Below are 22034 nucleotides of genomic sequence, written 5' to 3'. Positions count from 1 at the left end.
TTACTGTAGGAGAAGGTATGATGGTCCTCACAAAGAGCAGTTACTGTAGGAGAAGGTATGATGGTCCTCACAAAGAGCAGTTACTGTAGGAGAAGGTATGATGGTCCTCACAAAGAGCAGCTACTGTAGGAGAAGGTATGATGGTCCTCACAAAGAGCAGTTACTGTAGGAGAAGGTATGATGGTCCTCACAAAGAGCAGCTACTGTAGGAGAAGGTATGATGGTCCTCACAAAGAGCAGCTACTGTAGGAGAAGGTATGATGGTCCTCACAAAGAGCAGTTACTGTAGGAGAAGGTATGATGGTCCTCACAAAGAGCAGTTACTGTAGGAGAAGGTATGATGGTCCTCACAAAGAGCAGCTACTGTAGGAGAAGGTATGATGGTCCTCACAAAGAGCAGCTACTGTAGGAGAAGGTATGATGGTCCTCACAAAGAGCAGCTACTGTAGAAGAAGGTATGATGGTCCTCACAAAGAGCAGCTACTGTAGGAGAAGGTATGGTGGTCCTCACAAAGAGCAGCTACTGTAGGAGAAGGTATGATGGTCCTCACAAAGAGCAGCTACTGTAGGAGAAGGTATGATGGTCCTCACAAAGAGCAGCTACTGTAGGAGAAGGTATGATGGTCCTCACAAAGAGCAGCTACTGTAGAAGGTATGATGGTCCTCACAAAGAGCAGTTACTGTAGGAGAAGGTATGATGGTCCTCACAAAGAGCAGCTACTGTAGAATAAGGTATGATGGTCCTCACAAAGAGCAGCTACTGTAGGAGAAGGTATAATGGTCCTCACAAAGAGCAGTTACTGTAGGAGAAGGTTCTGATTAGGGATGTCAACGGTTAACCGTTAATCGATTAACCGTCGCTGTTCGGTTATTGCTGTCGGTCTATCAGTTAATATTAAAAAAAAAAAAAAAATGTCTATTTACTCAATGAGCTCATGCCCAAACAAGGCGTGTCTATTTAGATGCTGAAATGTTAATGCTTTTTGTGTTAGAAATTCTAACACAAAAAGAATTTGTGTTGAAATGTTGATGCTTTTTGTTAATGCTTGTTAATGCTTTTTGTGTTAGAAATTCTAACACAAAAAGCATTAACATTTCAGCATCTAAATAGACACGCCTTGTTTGGGCATGAGCTCATTGAGTAAATAGACAAAAAAAAAAAAAAAAAAAAAAATATATATATATATATATATATATATATATATATATATATATATATATATATATATATTAAAAAATTATGAATTAACCGATAGGTTAATCGATTATTAGCGTCGGTTAATCGAAAGTGAAATTAACCGACGCTAATAATCGATTAACCTATCGGTTAATTCATAATTTTTTAATATATATATATATATATATATTAAAAAATTATGAATTAACCGATAGGTTAATCGATTATTAGCGTTGGTTAATCGAAAGTGAAATTAACCGAAAATTGACATCCCTAGTTCTGATGCAGAGGCCAACGTATCCGCTTCAAATGAATTGGAGACTTAATCATGTGGGATATGAAGACTTGGATGAGGCCGATGTAAGAGAGCTGTTAATATGTGGCATAACAAACGTGTCCAAGAAGAAGAAGAAGATGTCATGACCCCAGGAAGACTAGCTGTCAGCAGCTAGTGGGGATCCTTTTAAATCAACATATTCAAAATTCAAAACATATGTCTTAAAAACAATAACCAGACATATAATGAATGCTCCTGAAGCAAAAAATGCATTTGAGCAACAAATGATGATAGAAAAATTATAATTTTGGTATCTGGGATTTTTATTTTTTATTTTTGAATCCAGGCCAAGACACCCCTACCCCGTCCCATTGTTGAGCAAGCATCGTTAGGTATGAGAGAGGGCCTGATAGCCTCTTAGTCTTTGAGGACTGTCTGGGTCACAGATAGAGGCTCTTTGAAACAGAGTCACTGGTCCAAAGCCAAACAATGACATTGTTATGGAGCAGGAGACGGGGAGAAGAAGGATAAGACGTCTAATCATCACAGAAGGTTCTGGTTGAGCGGCCAGCCGGCCACTGTCAAGTCACTGCCCTTTCCCTCAGCTCAATAGAACAGGAGCCCCGAGACCCTCTGGAGATGAACCCCTGTCTCAGCCCCAGACAGACCGCCTGACGTCCTCCTATCTGACCACTATCAGCCAGACTCCAGGGCGCAGCAGGCCACTGAGCACACCAGGCGCCCACAACAGGCGGCCTGACCTCAGCCACTGAGTGGGCTATGATGGAGCTAGAGACATTCTCCAGATCACCAGCCAGCCAACCACACAAACACAGTGCTGCAAACTGACACTTACAACCTGACACTAACTACAGCAAATAACCAAGCTGTGAAGCATCCAATGATCCTGGCTGTCACAGCCTCTTCTGTTTCCCCCCACATGGATCTCTAACTCTTCTGTTTCTGTCTGTCTAACACCGATGCCAGCTAACTTGAACGGAAACAAATCATGGACATTAATACCGACAGTTGTTGTGTCTACGTATTCCCAAACAGTGTTGGGCAAGTTACTTTCAAAATGTAATATACTACATATTACTAATTACTTTAATTTGAAAGTAATAAGTTACTTTACAATATTACTGTCTGTGTAGAGTAACTCATTACCTATTACACTACCTTTGCATTACTTTGACCAAAACAACAGCAGCAGCAGAATGACATCGCCGCCCCGGGAACCATCCCGAAAAATAATTTCAACCACCTTGAAGTCAGTGTAAACAACCCAAAATTCTAAATGTTATCCTTTTCCTTTGTTATTGTCATCTATAGTGGTTATTGGCATAAAAACACACAGTTTGATTAGGAAATGATTGTATCTTTTTTTATGTGCTTTGATTTCATCAAATGTAACTCAATTTGTAACTTGAGTTACTTGACAAAGTAACTGGTATACTATTACCGAAATCCTATAAGTAATACGTTATATTACCGAGTTACTGCTGAAAGTAATATATGACATGTAACATGTTACTTTTGTAATGAGTTACCCCCAACACTGTTCCCAAATGTCTGTGCAAATTCACCTACCACAGTGACAGACAGTTCACACGTGATGTTCAACATCAGCCTTAAAATCCCAACCGTTCTCAGGGAAGCTGTGAGGCTCGCCCAGACAGACGTCCACCTTGAGTCTTCTTATCTCCCACAGCAGACAGACACACACTATCACCCCATTAGTCATGCTGCATACATACAAGAAAGCCCAATCAAATGACTCATTCAAGCTTGAACACTTCAAACACTCACAGATCCGAGGCCCGGTTCTGTTCTGCTGGATCTGTTCTGCTGGATCACACAGAGGCCAAAGATGCAAAAACCAAAACAGATGCTGCACAATAAGACAGCCAGTATGTTTGTGAAGGGAAAGCTGATTTATATGAGTCTGTATCTAGAAGTAAGGATTTTGAGTGATGTCTGAGTTGATTCAGAGCAAGTAGACCCCCTCCACACACACACACACACACGCACACACACACACACACACACACACACACACACACACACACCTTTTAATCAGGGCACTTATCTCTGGGTGTTTTCAGCGAACATTACCACCTTTGTAATGAAGCTTGCACCCTCTCATCAGCAGGTCTACTGGCTTTAAATTAGATTGCTCTTACAATCTGATCACATTTCCAGAACTATTTCCTGCTGAGCCTCAGCCTGCTGCCCTGCAAGCCTCCTATAGTATAGCTGGGGGGGAAGCAGGTACACAAATCATTTGCGATACAAGACAGATTTGGTGGCCTTTGTAATATTCCGGCTCCATCAACTTTCTCCAATTCAAACCACAGAACATTATGAACCAATAGTTAAATCATTGAAGCTGCCCCCTCCCCTCCAGAGCTACAGGGGTGATTATTGTCATGTTAAAAGTGCTTAGCATGGGATGAATGGAGACACGATGAAGCAGGAACGACCCTCCCAACACAGTTTGCATGACAAACAACTCGAACAAAGTGGCAACTAGTTGCAATGTTGTACCCTCGATTACGAGCAGAAAATAGCAGCCTGTAGTTAAAACGCCCGACACTCATTCCCAGTCAAATATATCAACAAACAGGCGAATATATATATATACAGTATGTCGCATTCGATCACTTTAAAATGATAGCATCATGCTACGACTGTACCCGAACAATTATCTGATGGGTTGTATCTCGTTTAAAGGTTCAGATATAGCCCCTTTCGGAACTGTGTCGTTCCCCTCACCGTTCCGAAAGGGGCTAAGGTCTAAAGACAAGTTGAAGACGTTTAAATGGATACAACATACGATCAACTAGATGGTTAAGAAGTAAAATAAAAAAATCGGTTTGGCTGAAATAACACATCCACCAAGAATGACATGAAAGGCTCAAAGGGGAGACTGAATCCTTTGAGAAAGCACGTTATGATGGCACCTTTTCAAGCAATACAACAAACTTCTGTGTCCACTCACTGCATATATGAAAGAATAGCATTAGCCTACAATCAACGTCATTTTTGAACACATGAAGTGATCGAACTTACCTTTGTCTTTTCAAAGTGCTTGGGGGGGTCGGTACCGAGCGCAAATCGAACTATTCTGCCATATCTCCCGAGAATTCACCCACAATAGCCCGTTTGTTTGTGTAAGTGTAAAAAGCACAGCCTGCGCACAGCCAACATCATGTCCCGTCGTCCCGCTCGATACAACGTGGCAAATGTGGTCGGTGTTCACATTCCGGAGTGGAGAAAATAAAGAGGCATTTTCTGTAACTTTGTCCTTCTTTCACATGATCAGCAGCACAGACACAGACAGACGAGTGGGCTTTTGCGGCTGGCGCCCATCTACGCTTCGACGGCAGAGCCTGGATTGGAGGAGGAGGAAGTTACATTGCAACAACTCGCACTGTAATTAACCAGCGTCAAGCGCCACGAGAAAACACGAGACTCCCCTCCCAGACCCTTCAAAATAAAATGGTATTTCTTTCTTTCTTTCTTTCTTTCTTTCTTTCTTTCTTTCTTTCTTTCTTTCTTTCTTTCTTAGAAACAAATATGAGATATAAAAGATATAAAAACATTCAAATATATTAACAGATATAAAGATAAAGAGTAACACGCAAGTGTGGTAGCCTAAAAACTGTCAAGTAGCAGCAACAATGAGCTCATAAAATGGTATTTCTTTCTTTCTTTCTTTCTTTCTTTCTTTCTTTCTTTCTTTCTTTCTTTCTTTCTTAGAAACAAATATGAGATATAAAAGATATAAAAACATTCAAATATATTAACAGATATAAAGATAAAGAGTAACACGCAAGTGTGGTAGCCTAAAAACTGTCAAGTAGCAGCAACAATGAGCTCTGTATTGCACATGAATTGCAGATATTGACAGAATGGCATAGTATTGCGCATTATTGTGTGGGTGTGGGGAGATTAGAAGAACAACGCAGTGGCGTGTGTGTGTGTGCGTGCGTGCGTGCGTGTGTGTGTGTGTGTGTGTGTGTGTGTGTGTGTGTGTGTGTGTGTGTGTGTGTATGTGTGTCGGGGGAGACTCAATTAATGGGGGGTAGGGGGAATTTGTTTTTGTACCTGAATATTTACTATTCTTGTTAAGTGAACATCAATACTTTTATTTTGAAGGCAAAACCACTAAACTTCCGGTCTTATGCTTGCCATCTCTGGCTGGCTTGACGCAGGTCGATAATTAGAGGACCATTACCACATAATTTCCTCTGCGCATGTTCCTAACTCGGCCACCAGAGGTGATATGTTGAGGCATATTTCACACAGGCAATAAAGATGATCACTGATCAGTGTGTGTTTAATAATAACATGGTCAGTGCAAGTGAAATGGATCTACAAACATTTTAGCCTATACCCATGTTTAATGATTCTACAATTTATATGTAGAATAAATCAAGGATAGAGGCTCGTAATTTTTACTTTTGTGTGTTCGCACGTAAAACTGCACTGAACTTAACCTCAGCCAGGAAGGATGTCATCACTGAGTGAGTGGGGAGGAGGGACAGAATGTAGAGAAACAGTGGATGGATGAATCCAGAGGGAGGCGGCAATGCAACATAAAGGATGCCAACTGCCATAAAACACCACAGGAGAAGGATGACATCACTGATGACATCACATCATTAGGTAATTATGGCAATCACCTAATACAAAAATCAGGCTGCGTCAGGTCACCCATCTACGCTTGATTCCTAGGCTCGCCCGCCGCGCGGCCTCGCCTGTCCTGCAGCTTGCATTCCCAGCTCGGCCGCTGTGCGGCCTTGCCCGCAGCTCGGCTGCTGTGTGGCCTTGCCTGCCCTATTGGCGCACGCACACCCTCTCTCTCTCCCTCAGTCTCCCCCCCTCTCTCTCCCTCCCTCTCCTCTTCTCACTACTCTCTCTCCCTCTCGTGACTTTGTGTGTGTGTGTGTGTGTGTGTGTGTGTGTGTGAGTGAATTTATGACATCACTGATGATCTCATCAGTGGGACAGACAGAGAAACAAACAGACAAGGCTGCTGTGTGGCCTTGCCTGCCCTATTGGCACGCGTACAATGTCTCCCTCTCTCTCTCCCTCAGGCTCTCCCCCTCTCTCTCCCGCTCCCTCAGACTCTCTCCCCCCTCTCTCTCTCCCTCTCCTCTCCCTCTCATTCAGTCTCTCTCGTGACTTTGTGTGTGTTTGAGTCAATTTTTTGACATCACTGCTGATGTCATCAGGGGGATTTATGACATCACTGATGATGTCATCAGGGGGATTTTTGACATCACTGATGATGTCATCAGTGGGACAGACAGACAGAACCCCAGCTCCCATTTACAGTATATACTGATGATTACAGTATATTACATTATATTAGATAGATAGATAGATAGATAGATAGATAGATAGATAGATAGATAGATAGATAGATAGATAGATAGATAGATAGATAGATACTATTCTATCTGTTCTATCTGTTCTATCTGTCTGTGGTAAAAACCAAATATCTGGGTCACTCTATTCTGATGATGATGATGATGACATGTACAGCAGCGTATGTTATATGCTCAGGCTAACATGTTGGTAAGGAAATGCCACTCTTGTTCTGATGTTGTAAAGATTAATCTCTTTAGGACCTACTGTACCCCTATTTACACTGCCCCCTTGTGGGTTAAGTATAAAAAAGCTAGCCTCCTCAAACTTCAGGTCGCTTACAACAGCGGTTCTCAAGTTTTTTCACATGAAGGACCCCTGACAAAAATTTGACCACAGACCCCCATTTGATAGGATTTTGTCCCATGCTCCCCCCAACCCATGACCAAAATAGTCACTGTGTTATGAATGGAATTAGCGAAAATAAATGACCCACCTATTGGCTGGGGACCCCCCGGAATCCCATTTGAGAACCACTGGCTTACAATGACTGTCTGAGGATATTGCTGAAAAAACCCAGGTGGAGTAGTGCAAGTGAACTGGTTTGTATTGCAGGTGTCAGCACTTTTCAAGCGCTCTTAAGACATGTGATGTATAAATGTATTTGTGTCTGAATGTTTCTCAGAACTCCATTATCATGCTGCTGACCAATCCTGCTATCAGTGCTGTGAGATACCAACCAATCACAGATGTGGAATTTTTGGTATAAGTGCCTTTTATAGTTGTACTGAGTTTTTGTGTGTTCTGTTTTTCTATGGACCTTGTGTCTGATAATAAAGTTGGTTGATTGATTGATTGATTGATTGATTGATTGATTGATTGATTGATACATAGATAGATTTTATTGTCCTATTGTTTGCAGATATTTCTAAGCTACTGCACATACTTTCTGTAAGCATTTGAATAATTACTATACTAAATATAAATGTGGCTATAGTGCTTTATTGAATATAAATGTGGCTATAGTGCTTTGGCTGTTCATGGCTGAAAATGTAATAGCCTATATAATATGCAGTAGCACTTAAATTCATATGTGAAATTGCATACTCCCAGTCATTGTGTCATTTCAAATAAGAACATACAGCCAAAACATTAAACAATGTCAAAATACTTATGAGATTAGGCTCCTGTGACTGTGTGAGTCATATAAAATAAAGAAGCAATCAAGAGCCAGTGACACTAAAGAACCACTTATGATTTATCTGTAATAAAATCACTGCAGAACTTTTCATATAGCAGTACAGAGCCAATTTGCAGTTAAAGTGATCAGTTAGCCTAATTTCAAACAGTAATGGCTCTATAAAGCACATTTTCCACAGAGAACTTCTGAAGACACATGTGTAGCCTATCTCAATGGGGGGGTCGATGGGTGGGTCTAACTCTAACTCGTGGGGGGTGGGGGGGGAGGGGGGTACAGCTCCCACAGGTCCACTAGGAACAATAATAATAATAACAACAACAACAACAACAACAACAATGATGATAATAATAATAATTATTATTATTATACTACTAATAAGAATAAGAATAAGAATAAGAATAAGAATAAGAATAAGAATAAGAAAACCGATTGCATTTACAGAGCGCCTTTCTAGATACTCAAAGCACTTCCATATTGGGAGGGGGGGCACAATTCATCCACCCCCGGTTTTCTAGCACCCACCTGGGTAGTCTACCACCTGGGTAGTCTACCACCTGGGTAGTCTACCACCTGGGCGACACACGGTAGCCAGTGCAGTTTGCGCCAGAACGCTCACCACACATCAGCTATCACAGTGGAGGGGTGAGGACTGAATGTAGGCTACTAATTAAGTAACAAGGGATGATTAGGTTGCCATGAAGGCCTGTGTGTAAATTTAGCCAGGGCACTGGGGTTACTTACACCCCGTGTTACTTACACGCCGTACCCCCGGGGGTACGGTGGCGCAGTCGGTAGCGCTGTCGCCTCACAGCTAGAAGGTCCTGAGTTCGATTCTCGCCTGGGACGCTGTGGGCGCTGGAGTTGTGACCCCCCCATATCTTCAGTGCCTACTGCCCAGGTGGGCTATCTCGTCAAAAGGGCCTTTATGTGTGGAGTTTGCATGTTCTCCCCGTGCTCCCCAGGGGGTTCCTCCGTACATAACCCCCCACTAAAAACATGCAGAAGATCGTCATCCGACCAGTGACGACAACATCCGAAAGTTGGTCCCCGGGCGCTGGAAAGAAAAAGCAACCACTGCTCCTGGCCTGCCCCCTGGAGGAAAGGACAAGCCTGGATGGGTCAAATGCAGAGGACAGATTTCACCGGCCACCGTCAGCATGAGTGTGTGTTTGTGGCTGCATGCATGTGTTGTGGTGTTCGTGTGATAATAAAAGACGGGCTTGTTCGTCTGAAATCGTGTGTGTAGGCCTACTCTCGTGAAGAATGGAATCTTTATGACCACAGAGTCAGCACCTCGGTTTAATCTCTCACCTGAAGGCCGGTGCTCACTCACAGGACAGAGTCCTTGTCTCTGCCCTGGGGGATTCGGAGATTATTGACCAGAGGGGAAGAGCACCTCCTACTGGCCATGCAACACCACTTCCAGCACCAGTCTCCCATCCAAGGAATCAGTGTTGCCAGATTGGTGGGTTTTCCGCCTAATTGGGCTGGTTAAATTGCATTGTGCGGGCGGGGGAAAATGGGCTTTTGAACAGTCTTTTGGCTGGAAACTATTAGCTGTAGCCTATAGTATCTATCTGGCAGCAACACTGCAAGGAATAACAACAGCCAGCGAGCTAGACCTGCTGAGCTTCCCCAGGAAAGCCAGTAATGTAGGAGCCACTGGTGCTGACATTTGAGTCTCATGCATGGATGTGTGTAGCGTACTTTCCTCACATAAAGCAGTGCTCAATGTCAATATATATATTTCATGACATAGAACCAAAGAAGAGTCCGCACTGTGCATGGAATCTGCTCTCAAGTGTAGGCTATACATAGTGCATACTGTCCACTCCACATCTATATTTTCATGTCTGCAGCTAGTAGTGTGCTCTCAAAAAGGCGAGAAGCCACATGTACTGTGGCTGTCAGACGAGTTACCTCACCTCACCCTGAATAACTCGCTCTACTAGCTGTTAACCTCGCGTCACCAGGCTCTTCTCGGCGAGAAAGAGCCTGGCCTCCGTTCACAAGTGATTTTGTCACCCTGCCCGTTTCCGGCCTAGAGCCCGCCCTAGACAGGAAGTAACAGCGGAAATAGCTCGTTAACTTGACAATTAGACACAACAAATCCGAAAATAAAACGGCAAACAACAAAACAAAAGATGGACGTACCGAACGAAGTTTTTGAATAAGTTCTTGTAGAAACATTGCGGATTCACAATCTCATATATTTTAAGCCAATGCAGAAGCTTTACTTTTCAAACAAATGGTCAGTTGATGGAATAGTTATAACGCTAGTTGTCTTCTTCTTCTTCTTCTTCTTCTATCAGATTTCCGGCAGTGTAAACGCTTCTAGGCGTATTACTGCCCTCCGCAGGTCAAGTACGACTTCTTCTTCTTCCTCTTCCCAAAATGCTCCCATTCATAAATATTGTCCATACTAACACTCAGACGTAATTGTCTGAGTTTGCGCAAATGCGTCCCTCAGTATTTTATCGATATCTGTTCCCGATACGTCCACCACATCCAGGAACCTCTTTGCAGCATCCACCACCATTTCAGTCCTCTCAGTCTTCCCAGTTATAGTAGCAGCACAGTTCAACACCATAGCAATAAAGGCCAGGAATCGCTTCTTATCCATGCAGATAACATTACTCTGATTCGATCTGTCCATTTCCTTTCTCGGTTCCTTTTGTACACCCACGCTGTCCTCATTTCTTTCCACCCTCTCACGTTTCTTCTCCATACTTTTGACAGCCTCAGCATATGACAACCCTTTCTTTTCTCTGACTTTACTCACTATTACTTCTCGGATTCTTTTTGGGCACTGTGCTGATCCTGTATAGTGCTTTCCCTCACAATGCGCACATTTCACTTGCTTTTCACACTTAAAATATGTATATTCGCAATCTTCCTCCCCACACTGACAACACCTTTTTTCTCCTCTACACACCGCTGCTACATGACCATACTCTTGACAACTGAAACATCTGAGTGGCGCCCTTTCATAGGGCCTCACCCTGTAGCTCACACTGTCCAGGAACACTCTTTCCGGAAGCCCTCCACTAAAAGACAGACACACAGATAAACTATCCTCTTTCTTACCTTCTACAAACCTAGACATCCTTCTGGCCTCATACACACACTCTACCTGTTCCTCAAATGACTCCACCTCCACATCAAGCGGCACACCACTTACTACTCCTTTCTTCATCGGCTCTTTGCTTAGTTTAAAGCACTCGACCCTACACTGATTATACTGACCTATCTCAATTACTTTCATTCCCTGATCCTGTGACACACACTCTATTACTACCAACCCACTTCTAGTTACCCTTATCGCTTTTACCACACCAACTTTCCTTTCCAGAAACTTTCCCAACTCATGCAGGTTACTGAAAATTCCATCCACCTTTGCCGTCGCTCTCATTCCTACAAGATACGAACCCTCACTCCCTTTCCTCACTTTCTTAACTTCCTGATAGCCACCGTCACTTGAATTACCACTTGATACACGATTACGTTTATTTTCAAGACCCCTTGTATCTTCACTTTCTGATTCACTCTCACTCGCACAGTCAAACGCCATTGCCTCCGCCATTTTTCCGTCAACGCTAGTTGTCTGTCCGCTGTTATCGATAATGGAGGATCAAGTAGGCTACCTCTGCTGCCTGTGCTGGGAAAGACATGGACATTGATCATAAGATTTCACATGGCGAGTACTCCATTGTCTTTGGCTCTCCAGAAACCTTCCTCGGCAGTGACTAGAAATGTGCTAACGCTACTATACAACTTGTGTTGTTCTTTTCAGGCTCTAGCTAACGTAACCTCGCCGCGTCAAGCTAACGGCAACAAAGACTTTTTTTGGCGCACTTATTTCCGGTGTTGTTTCCTGTTTCCTTGGTTTGCGCCCGCATGACAAAAAGCGGGGTGGAAGGTGCCCAGACTAGTTCTATGTGCACCGCGTGACCCGGAGCATCGACATAGTTCCTATGGCAACGCCCGCTCACAGGCTCCAAAACACACTCAGTCTCATTTTGCTGCTTCATGGTCGCCTTCCAAAATGTTCTCAGGGTGAGTAACGTTAACATGCATTGCCATTTACGGATGAAATAACATGTTACAGTTGCATTTTCATGTTAGAAGCGACCCCACTTTGAACTGTAACTACTTCGCTAAGTGAACTAACGTTAGCAAAATTGACTGCAGCAAGCTAATATTGTACATTGGTGGGATGCGTTCACGTTAGTGCTAACGTTAGCTGATGCTAACGGAAGTTGACAATATGTTGTTTTCCTCCCGCATTTCCAATAGAAATGGAACAATGAACATGACTAAGGAGCAACAGCCGACAAAACCTGGCAAGTAACGTTACAACAAAATGCCTAATCACTGCTAACGTTACTACGCTGCTACTGCAGTTAGCTCAAGCTCATATTGTGGACCTTGCTGGGACTGATGCTGCTCCTGGAAAATGTTACGAAGCAAGGATTAAAAATATAATCTCTCCCTCTGTCTATCTGTAGTTCTTTATTTCTATTTATCTATCGCGGTGTGTGTATTTTCTCCGACTAGCTAACGTTACAGGTTTCACAGGCCAGACCTCCATGGTCCCTGGACTGTCCCTGGGTGACGGCCGTGCTCCTGAAGAGAAGGCCCATGGGCGGAGGCTTGGCGTGCAGGAGAATGATTCGGACTACACCAAACTTGCAAAACAAGGAGGACAGAAGGGTTTGTGCCATCCTATTGACTTACCCAACGTTACATTAACATTATGTCCCACTTGTTGGTCAATGCAGTTGACATACATTTTGTTTTGTGATGCATGTTCTTTTCACATCATTGTCCAACAGACCTGTTGTGTCCTGAGGAAGAAATTGCTAATAAACAGAGCTCATACCAGCCTCCAAACTGGTTCTGCGATGGATCAGCAGACACTGGGACACCAAGGTATACAGTAGCTGTAACATGATTATGATGGGCTACTACAGCAGGGGATTTTCAAAGTGTGGGAGACTGCCCTCCCCTCAGAGACAGCTGCCCCCCCCCCCCTCCCCAATTATTATTGCCATTACTATTACTAATATATATATATATTACTAATATTACTAGGCAGCACTCGATTCCTAGGCTCGCGGCCTCACCCGCCCTGCAGCTCACATAGACAGCTCGGCTGCTGCATGGCCTCGCCCGCCCTGTATTTTGTATAGTATATTGCAATATTGTAGTGACAATTTTCTATTATTATTATTATTACTGATATCTGACTTTATATTGCACATCTGTATAGACTTAAATACATAATATATATAATACCTGTATATAGTATTTTGTATAGTATATTGCAATATTGTAGTGACAAATTGTAATAGATTGATCACTATCAGAATGGAAACAGATGGTTGGAGAAATTGAAATACTGTATGTTATTGTATACGGTTATTGTTTCTTAAGGAAATCACCCTGCCTCTTCGTCTAATAGACGGTAAACATCTTGAGAGCAGGGTTGGACTGATGGCCCACCAGGGACCACGATGGAAATAAGTCCTGGACTTTAGCGTGCTATCCCTGACAATGTCATTTATATGGTTTTTTACCCTGTACTTGAAGTTTGTTAAATAAACTAGACTAAACTAAATACTATCCTAATAACAACAAATAATAATAGCAGCAACAACAATACCGGCAACAACAGATAATATCATCATAATGCTTAATATACTTAGAACTATTATTATACTAGAATGAACAAAATAAACATTCATACTCATACAATAACTGTAATGAAGGAAAAAGATGTAATTACTGACTTCATATCTAGTTTCATGATGGCTAATTTATATTTATATTTTTTTCCATCAGCCTAGATGAGAAGAAAATCCCTGGAGCCATTTCGATGCTAGAACGCCCCTTTGGGAGTGACGACATGTCAATTTGGGAGAGGGATGATAACAGCGATGGCAAGGAGGAGGATGTAAACAGAAATATTACTGTCACATTGAAAGTCACATAGCCACATGATCTAGCAGCTAGCACTTCTTGTATTGCTTTATTCTGTCTAATGATGAATAGTGCTATAGTGTTAGGTTATCTATGCTATAAATAATTTAGTTGTTGACTTGTTCAGATATGTCTACTTTGTGGTTATGGTCACGGCTTCTTTTGTTAAGGAGGGTTAAAATGAGAGGATAATGGATTATATTCAGGTTGGAAATGCAAGTTTTTTTTTTACCCACAGTGGATGATACTTTCCAAAATTCACTGGCCACTTTCACCACTTTACTAACTAAATACATTTCATATGTAGTTCCAAACGACGGTTTGTTACAAGCTAGAAGAATAGCTGGAAAAGTAGACACATTTAGCAGACAAATGTAGATGAAGATATATCAAAGTTTTCCTTATTTGTCTTCACAGCATAAACACCAAACATTGTGTCTCTGTTTTGTGTTCAGGAGCAGAACGATGATCCTGACGGCCTGGAGAAACCCGATCCATCCACCCCAGATGAGGAGAATGGCAACGGCAAATACAAGAGGCTGTAAGTTCCTGTCGTCACAAGATGGCGCTGTTGTTTTTTATTATCCTCAGTAGACTTGGATGGCATCTCTAAATATCCCCTTTCGAGTTTGGTAAGCTACACCAATGATCCGACACATAAGGCCATATCAATCAATTTTGAGATTGATAAGAGCATAAGAGACTGAATAAGGGTAAATGAACACAAAGCAGTTAATTATATTAGATATATAGTAACCTGTTATACTCATAAGTTGTTCAGGTGAAGTTTTTTCTTTAACTATAGAAATAATTTGTTTTACCTGTAGTTAGACAGCCTTCAGTCTTGTGTACAATAGCGACCATGCAATGTTGTAATTAAAAATGCTCAGGGTAAATTATTATTGTTAGTCAATACTAGTCTAATACACTGTATAGTGTATAGTCACTAGTAGGGGTGTCACGATACACTCAGTTCACGATACGATACGATACACGATATTGGGTTCACGATAACGATACGATATTTTAACAATCCTTTTTTTGCGATCGATTTGTAAGTTGAGGGGCTATCCTCCACGCCAATTTGAGTAATTTCACCATTTTCATCCTCCGTGTCTGTAACGTCGTCCCTCGTCTGTTCAAACAAAGCAATGAAAAGGAGAGCGAGCATGCAATCAGATGCAGATCAGTGCAACCATGTTCAGCTTCTTTTTCTCGCAATATGAGATTTCATCTCAACGATACATATTGTCACGTTTTGATATCGTAATATATTGTGGGACGATATATTGTGACATCCCTAGTCACTAGCATTACGACAGAGAACTGAGATATATGAGTGATAAAAATGTCAACATCAATGTGTGTTTATGTGGATTTTGTTTGCAAATCCCATTGGCTTAATGATTTTCAGAAATGGCCTCCCTTGCAACAAGTTCAAAGATAAAGATAAAAAGATCTGCCAGTTTGTTTTTGTTTTTCCAGGGTTTTTTGGCCGTTCCTGTCATTAACCTTTGGACAGAAATTAGTTATGTGTTTTGCTGCTAAGATCTACGATATCATAGATGCTATGATAGTGTCTTGTACATTTGAATACCGTAAATTCCGGACTATAAGGCGCACCGGTGTATAAGCCGCACCTTCAAAGTTGACTATTTTTTTCTTATATAAGCCGCACCGGACTATAAGCCGCGGGTGTTTTAATGTTTTTTTTTTTTTTTTTGTTTTTTTGTTTTAATGTTTAATTACCATATGTAATGCTCCCATTTATTAACATTTCAACAAAACAACATAACACAACACCACCTGTGTTGTTATTTACAGTGCACACAGTGTCATACAGTGTCATACAGTGTGGTGAAAAGAGGGCAAGAGAGGAAATTAAAACAGAAGTGGATTTATAGTTAGAAAGAGTGCTAAAAAAGAGTTTTTTTTTTTTTTTTTTTTTTTAAATCCATAGATAAGCCGCACCGTTATATAAGCCACAGGGGCCAAAAAAGGCCAAAAAACGGGAAAAAAGGTGCAGCTTATAGTCCGGAATTTACGGTATGTCATATTTACTGTAGATCATACTGTAATAATAATAATAATAATTGATTGCATTTATATAGCGCCTTTCTAGATACTCAAAGTGCTTCACATATCAGGGAAGGGGAACTCGACACATCCACAACGTGTAGCACCCGCCTGGGCGATGTGCAGCAGTCAGTACTGTATGTACTGTACATATACTGTATGTACTGTACATATACTGTATGTACTGTACATATACTGTATGTACTGTACATATACTGTATGCCTCCAATGTAGTGAGGACTGGGGAGAACTGAGAATGGACTGGCTGCACAGTCTTCTAAACAACATAGTTGAATGTAAACCTGAGTGTTTACTTTGGCTCTCTGTTACTGTGCAAATATTCCTTTTACCTTTGGGAAAATATCAATGACCTTTCAAAAACTCAGTGTGACACGATGTGACACAATATGACAATGCCACTGGAACATGAGTAGTATGGTTGTTTAACATGAGGAAGTATGGTCTGGGATGTTCCCAGGTGCTGGCTATGTATATAATGAAGAGAAAAGTGCCAAAAGCACATTGTTGACTCTCTCTTTCATTGTTTCGTAAGAAAAACAGTTTTGTAATCAGTAGCCAGACAGAGCATGTCTCAGTTAGTTTGACGTAGCGTTGATAGGATAGGGTCCAAATTCAATGTTTGATTGTGCTGTATTTTGTCCACGTGACACTGAAGTCTGGTGATGTCTTCTGCAGTCTTTGTGGTTCATCTCAAAGGCAATGTGTGGTGATGATGAAATAAACATATTTCTATTAACTACAGTACAAAAGCCACATCTGGTTTGCTCTCCTCTTAAATCTTCCCAACAATGTCCACTAGTTTCTGTCAATGTCATTCGGTCTGACTTTGTGTCTTCTTTGGTATTCTCGCAGAATTGAAAAGAAACCAGCCCAAGCTACCAACATGTCTAAGCTGTTGAGCTTTGGCTACGCGGAAGATGAACAACCTATAGCCAAGAGTGAGTGATGCGTTGCGTAAGTAACACGGTTTTGATGCTCACAGTTTGACTTGCCGTCTCCTAGGTCATTGTAAGTCATTGGTGGGCCTACATTCATTTCACAATGTGTGCTGTCAAAATGCTCAAGTCAAGCTGTTGAGCAACGTATAGATTTTATAAGATGCAAAATACACGGATCTGCACAATGAAATCCTCCGCTGCATGGTTGTATGCACTGCAGCTCAGGACGTGTTGCATGTATGGAATGCATCTTGTGCTAGCCATAGAATAGAATAGAACTTTATTTGCCATTTCAACACATGGTTGATTGGAAATTGTCTTGGTGCAGAAGTGCTCACATAGAATCACAGGAGACATAGATGCAGAGAGTTCCATACATACAAATCAAGGAAGTAATAAAAAAGGACAGTAACGACATTTTAAAAAACAATTCATGGGACCTGTTAAAAAAGCAGTGCTCCACAGGGAGCTAAAAGTGCTCAGTTAAAAGTGCTTAATTCATTCATTCATTATGTGAATCAATGTATTACTCATGACGTGTGTGTGTGTGTGTGTGTGTCTCTGTCTCTGTCTTTATATACAGTGTCACCAGATTAGAAGACTGCCAGTGGGACAATGATGTACTACTAACTCTAAAGGCCAACAACAGAGTAACTCTGCATCCACGTCAGAATTCAGCAAAGTTTCCTTCACTCAGTAATTCCTATCCACACTAAACATTTCTCTTAGCTTCAGCTCTTTGGCACCTAACAGAGAGCCAAAGTCACGCCCACTTCCAGTTTAGGCATACGTACCAGAGCCATTCGTCCGCCATTCTACATTCATCTACATGTCGTAGAATGCTTATAAAAATCATTTTACTTGGTCAAGCCAAGCGATTCAGCTATATGTGGAATCACGAGAGACCATAGAACATTTCACTCGGACCAAAACATAAAAACAAAACGTAGAAAATAATCATTAAAATAGCAATTTTTTGTAAAGGTTTTGGTCTGAGTGAAATGTTCTATGTTCCCTGGCGATTCTAAATCTAGTGAATCTCTTGGTTCGTATAATAAGTATTTTTATAAGCATTTTACAAAGTGTAGATGGAAAAAAGAATGGCAGACGAATGACTTTGGTGCCGGTGTGTATGCCTAAACCGGAAGTGGGTGTGACTTTGGCTCTATATTTGCCATGCCTGTTATGTCTGTATTTCATGTGTTTTTCTTGTAACCAAATGTCCAAAAACAAACAAACAAATAAATTCAAATTGGTGCCTCATTTGCAGAGAAATTCCACTTACTTAATCTACCAAGTTAACCTCGCCTACATGTTTTTCCAGTTATAGCTTTTAGGACGCTTGTGTAATTCTGTAAAAGGAATTTTTCAGACGAATATTAAAGTTTTATGGTTCAAATAGTGTTTCTCAATCTTTCACACTTAAATCTGATAAACCATGCATTTGCCACCTGTTTTAAAATTGAATGTAAACCATTTGTAACATGATATATACGTTGAAAGTGTACAGTTACTCTAAAAGTAAATGTTGCTATACTTCATTTTTTTTGTTTATTTGTTTTACAGGGAAATGTGCACTGATTAACATTTCTGTTATCTTGTTATACTTTGGACTGTTTCGGGATATGATGCTAAAATATTAGTCTAATGTGCACTTAATTGCTGTTACACACCAATGTATTGCATACCAGTGTTGACATGTTACATAATGCTATCTCAGTGTTCTTGGAAACAGCCGTGACAGGTGAAAGAGCCCATCATAACAAGCCAAAGATTTAGTGGCATTTGCACATCGGCTAAATGGCCGATATGACATTACCAGTGTTTCAAAATGTAATATACTACATATTACTAGTTACTTTCATTTGAAAGCAATGTTACGTTACAATATTACTTTCTGTGTAGAGTAACTCATTACTTATTACACTACTTTTGCATTACTTTCACCAAAATGACAGCAGTAACAGAATGACATTGCCGCCACTGAACCTTCCCGAAAAATAATTTCAACTGTCTTGAAGTCAGTGTAAACTGCCCAAAATTCTAAATGTTATCCTTTTCCTTTGTTACTGTCATCTATAGTGGTTATTTGCTTAAAAATACACAATTTGATTAGGAAATTATTGTATCTTTATTTAAATGTGCTTTGATAATAAAGTAACTCAACTTGACAAAGTAACTGGCCATTACTGAAATCCCATTGGTAATACGTTATATTGCTGAGTTACTGCTAAAAGTAATATATTACATGTAATATGTTACCCCCAACACTGGACATTACACACTACAGCTGATGATATTGTGTAAGTTTGACTCATGACAGAAGTTTGCGTAATGTTGTCATCGCTGCCGGCACGCTTTGCTCTCTAAAGATATGCATGCTCCTTGGAACTGGGCCAGTCATTTACATTGTGATTGCATCATTTGTTTGGGGCTGGTGGATATTTTTCAAGAGGCGGAGGACAGGTACTACTCCTCCCTCAGGTACTACTCCTCCCTCGGCAGCCAATCAGCAGCCAGTCATCCCAGACGAGGTCAGCAGGGGTCACAGTTATATCAGCTCTGCAGCGAGACACAACTCTTTAATCTCACCCAGCAAGTGTTTGGAGTTCACAGCAGCACAACTTACTTTTGAAGATTTTGTACACTTGGATTTCACATGTCTGCAGTCATGCCACCCATTCTGCTGAACTGCATGGGGAACGAGCACAATGAGTACATCAAGTGAGTGTATTGGCAAAGCCAAGAGAGTTGTTTGTTACCTTGTTTATTCTCGCTGCAAAAAAATGACTTCAACAAATGTCCAGTGTCATTTGTTAAACCACACTTTAAGTCTTGAGTTTTCTTTAGATGTACAGTATTAACATGTACCACTTTATTGTTCTTAGGCAACTGGTCCAGGTGAAAAATCCCCACTTGGATACTATGGAAGAGGATATTCTTTACCACTTTAGCTTAAGCACCAAGACTCACAACCTTCCAGAAATGTTTGGAGACATCAAGGTTTGTGAGATAGAGCCAGAGAAAAAGAAGCAGTATTTGAAATGAACTATCATAGAAAAAGGTGTCATTAAATCTCTCTCTCTCTCTCTCTCATAGTTTGTGTGTGTTGGTGGAAGCGCAAACCGCATGAAGGCCTTTGCCCAATTCATCCACCAGGAGCTCCAGCTGCCTGGAGACCGAGAGGAAATCCGAGATATCTGTGAGGGAACCGACCGCTACTCTATGTACAAAGTGGGACCAGTGCTTTCTATAAGCGTAAGTATTCCAAAAGAAGTTCTAGCTGTTTTCACATAATAGTGACCCGTCCCAGTAGACCTTTTTTCCCCCCAAATATGTTGAAGACCGGCAAATACTTCAAATGGAAAAATACTGGTGTAATGATTATCATCTGGCTCTTTTTGTGATCGTTTGACCATAACTACGCTCTTGTTTGTCCCTTGTTCAGCATGGAATGGGTGTCCCTTCCATCTCCATCATGATGCATGAGCTCATCAAGCTGCTGCACCACGCTCACTGCCGTGACGTGGTCCTCTTTCGCCTCGGGACATCTGGTGGAGTTGGTAAGCTTCACTCTTCTTCTCTGTAAAGGCCATATGAACCCTGCTTTGTCTTTTTGGAGTGCGCAGAATTGTTCCAAATTGTGCCTGGTCTGAATCTACTCGTCTGTTCTGGATACCAGGCGGCAGAGGCTGTAGAACACAGATGACATGTTTAAAATGTTGTCTCCAGGTCTGGCTCCGGGGACAGTGGTGATCACGGATAAAGCAGTGGACTACTCGTTCCGGGCCCGCTTTGAACAGGTGGTCCTGGGTAAGGTGATCACCCGGAGTACTGAGCTGGACGAGGGCGTGGCCCAGGAGCTGCTGCGGTGCTCCTCTGAGCTCCCAGACCTGCCAACAGTGATTGGAAACACCATGTGCACCCATGACTTCTATGAAGGTGAACAGCACCTCATACACTCAACCCATGTTCATTTTGGATTTGTGTTTAGGCTCCTTGTGATCCCTTCCTTTGGTAAATTCACTGAATGAACTTCAACTTGAACAGTTCCATTGCTCATGTACTGACACACGCCTGTGCTGCGTTTCTCTATAGGCCAAGGCCGACTTGACGGGGCTCTCTGCTCCTTCTCTGATGAAGAAAAACAGGCGTATCTGAGGAAAGCCTACGAGGCCGGAGTGAGGAATATCGAAATGGAGTCCACCGTTTTTGCTGCCATGTGCCGTGTCTGTGGCCTCAGAGGTATTGTGTTATGTCATGTACATTCTATACAGAGCCATGACGCATTTGTCACCTTGCAGCTTATCTGTGAAATTCTGTGAACATATTAAGATTAAGAACAACACCACCTGACCCCTGCCTGTACCACCTGACCCCTGACCCCTGCCTGTACCATATGTGTAACAAATGATTGGTCTTTTTCCCCCCTCCAGCGGCTGTGATCTGTGTAGCGTTGCTGAACCGCTTTGACGGAGACCAGATCACCACACCTCATGATGTTCTGGTGGAGTACCAGCAGAGGCCACAGGTCCTGGTGTCCTACTTTATCAAGAAACGCCTGGGATATATTGTCTGAGGCCCCCTACCCCTAACTCCTATCCCTGCCCTAAGCCTCCGCCGATGTATATCAGTATATATGTATGTAAGTGTATATAGCCCATAGACTGTAAAATAATAGATAAAGCACTCATATGTGGATATACTTGACATGTTGATATGTAATTAGACAGTTATTTAAAGATTTACTTTACACCTTGTGAAGATTGTGATTTCTTTGATGAAGATTATGTATGTTGCTTATATATATATATAGTATTGTCTTTTTATATTTAATATTTTGCTGCTTACATTATATGTCACAGTCATGTAATTTTCAGAATAAAGTTATGTAAAATAAGTTTGCTATCTGGCTTCCAGTTTTACCTCTGCCATGGAGTTTGTTCATCAGTCTATATGGTCTATCAGCAGAATATCTAAAAAAAC

At 41.6% G+C, this 22034-nt stretch overlaps 3 protein-coding genes across 4 annotated transcripts in view; 2 read left to right on the top strand and 1 right to left on the bottom strand.

Moving 5' to 3' along the window:
• Window positions 1-4737, bottom strand: part of LOC310781796 (activin receptor type-1-like) — a 78205-nt gene extending 73468 nt beyond the window's left edge. Inside the window, exon 1 of the mRNA XM_083642424.1 lies at window positions 4527-4737. The gene's annotated coding sequence lies outside the window, so the exon portion shown is untranslated. The remainder of the gene's footprint in view (window positions 1-4526) is intronic.
• A 7123-nt stretch (window positions 4738-11860) lies between these two features.
• LOC310781235 (uncharacterized protein C7orf57 homolog) lies at window positions 11861-19145 on the top strand. Of its 2 annotated transcripts, none has more exons than XM_083641799.1 (8): window positions 11861-12087; window positions 12328-12374; window positions 12610-12744; window positions 12867-12963; window positions 13876-13987; window positions 14469-14554; window positions 16963-17048; window positions 17632-19145. In XM_083641799.1, the coding sequence occupies exons 1-8, from the start codon at window positions 12077-12079 to the stop codon at window positions 17643-17645; spliced, it is 588 nt and encodes a 195-aa protein (XP_083497925.1). In that variant the 5' UTR covers window positions 11861-12076; the 3' UTR covers window positions 17646-19145. The 2 variants fall into 2 exon arrangements, with proteins under 2 accessions (XP_083497925.1, XP_083497926.1); XM_083641800.1 differs by having other exon boundaries at window positions 11864-12087; window positions 16963-17064.
• A 574-nt stretch (window positions 19146-19719) lies between these two features.
• Window positions 19720-21627, top strand: upp2 (uridine phosphorylase 2; the record flags this gene model as incomplete). Its single annotated transcript, XM_083641918.1, has 7 exons — window positions 19720-19772; window positions 19937-20051; window positions 20148-20306; window positions 20497-20611; window positions 20781-20990; window positions 21147-21293; window positions 21485-21627. 7 exons carry the CDS (start codon window positions 19720-19722, stop codon window positions 21625-21627), a joined length of 942 nt encoding a protein of 313 aa, XP_083498044.1.
• Window positions 21628-22034: the final 407 nt, after the last annotated feature.

This window comes from Poromitra crassiceps (genome assembly GCF_964638095.1).
Source record: "Poromitra crassiceps genome assembly, chromosome: 8".
Taxonomy (NCBI): domain Eukaryota; kingdom Metazoa; phylum Chordata; class Actinopteri; order Beryciformes; family Melamphaidae; genus Poromitra; species Poromitra crassiceps.
The sequence above is the reverse complement of the archived record's forward strand: the minus strand, read 5'-3'. Positions and strand labels throughout refer to the sequence as shown.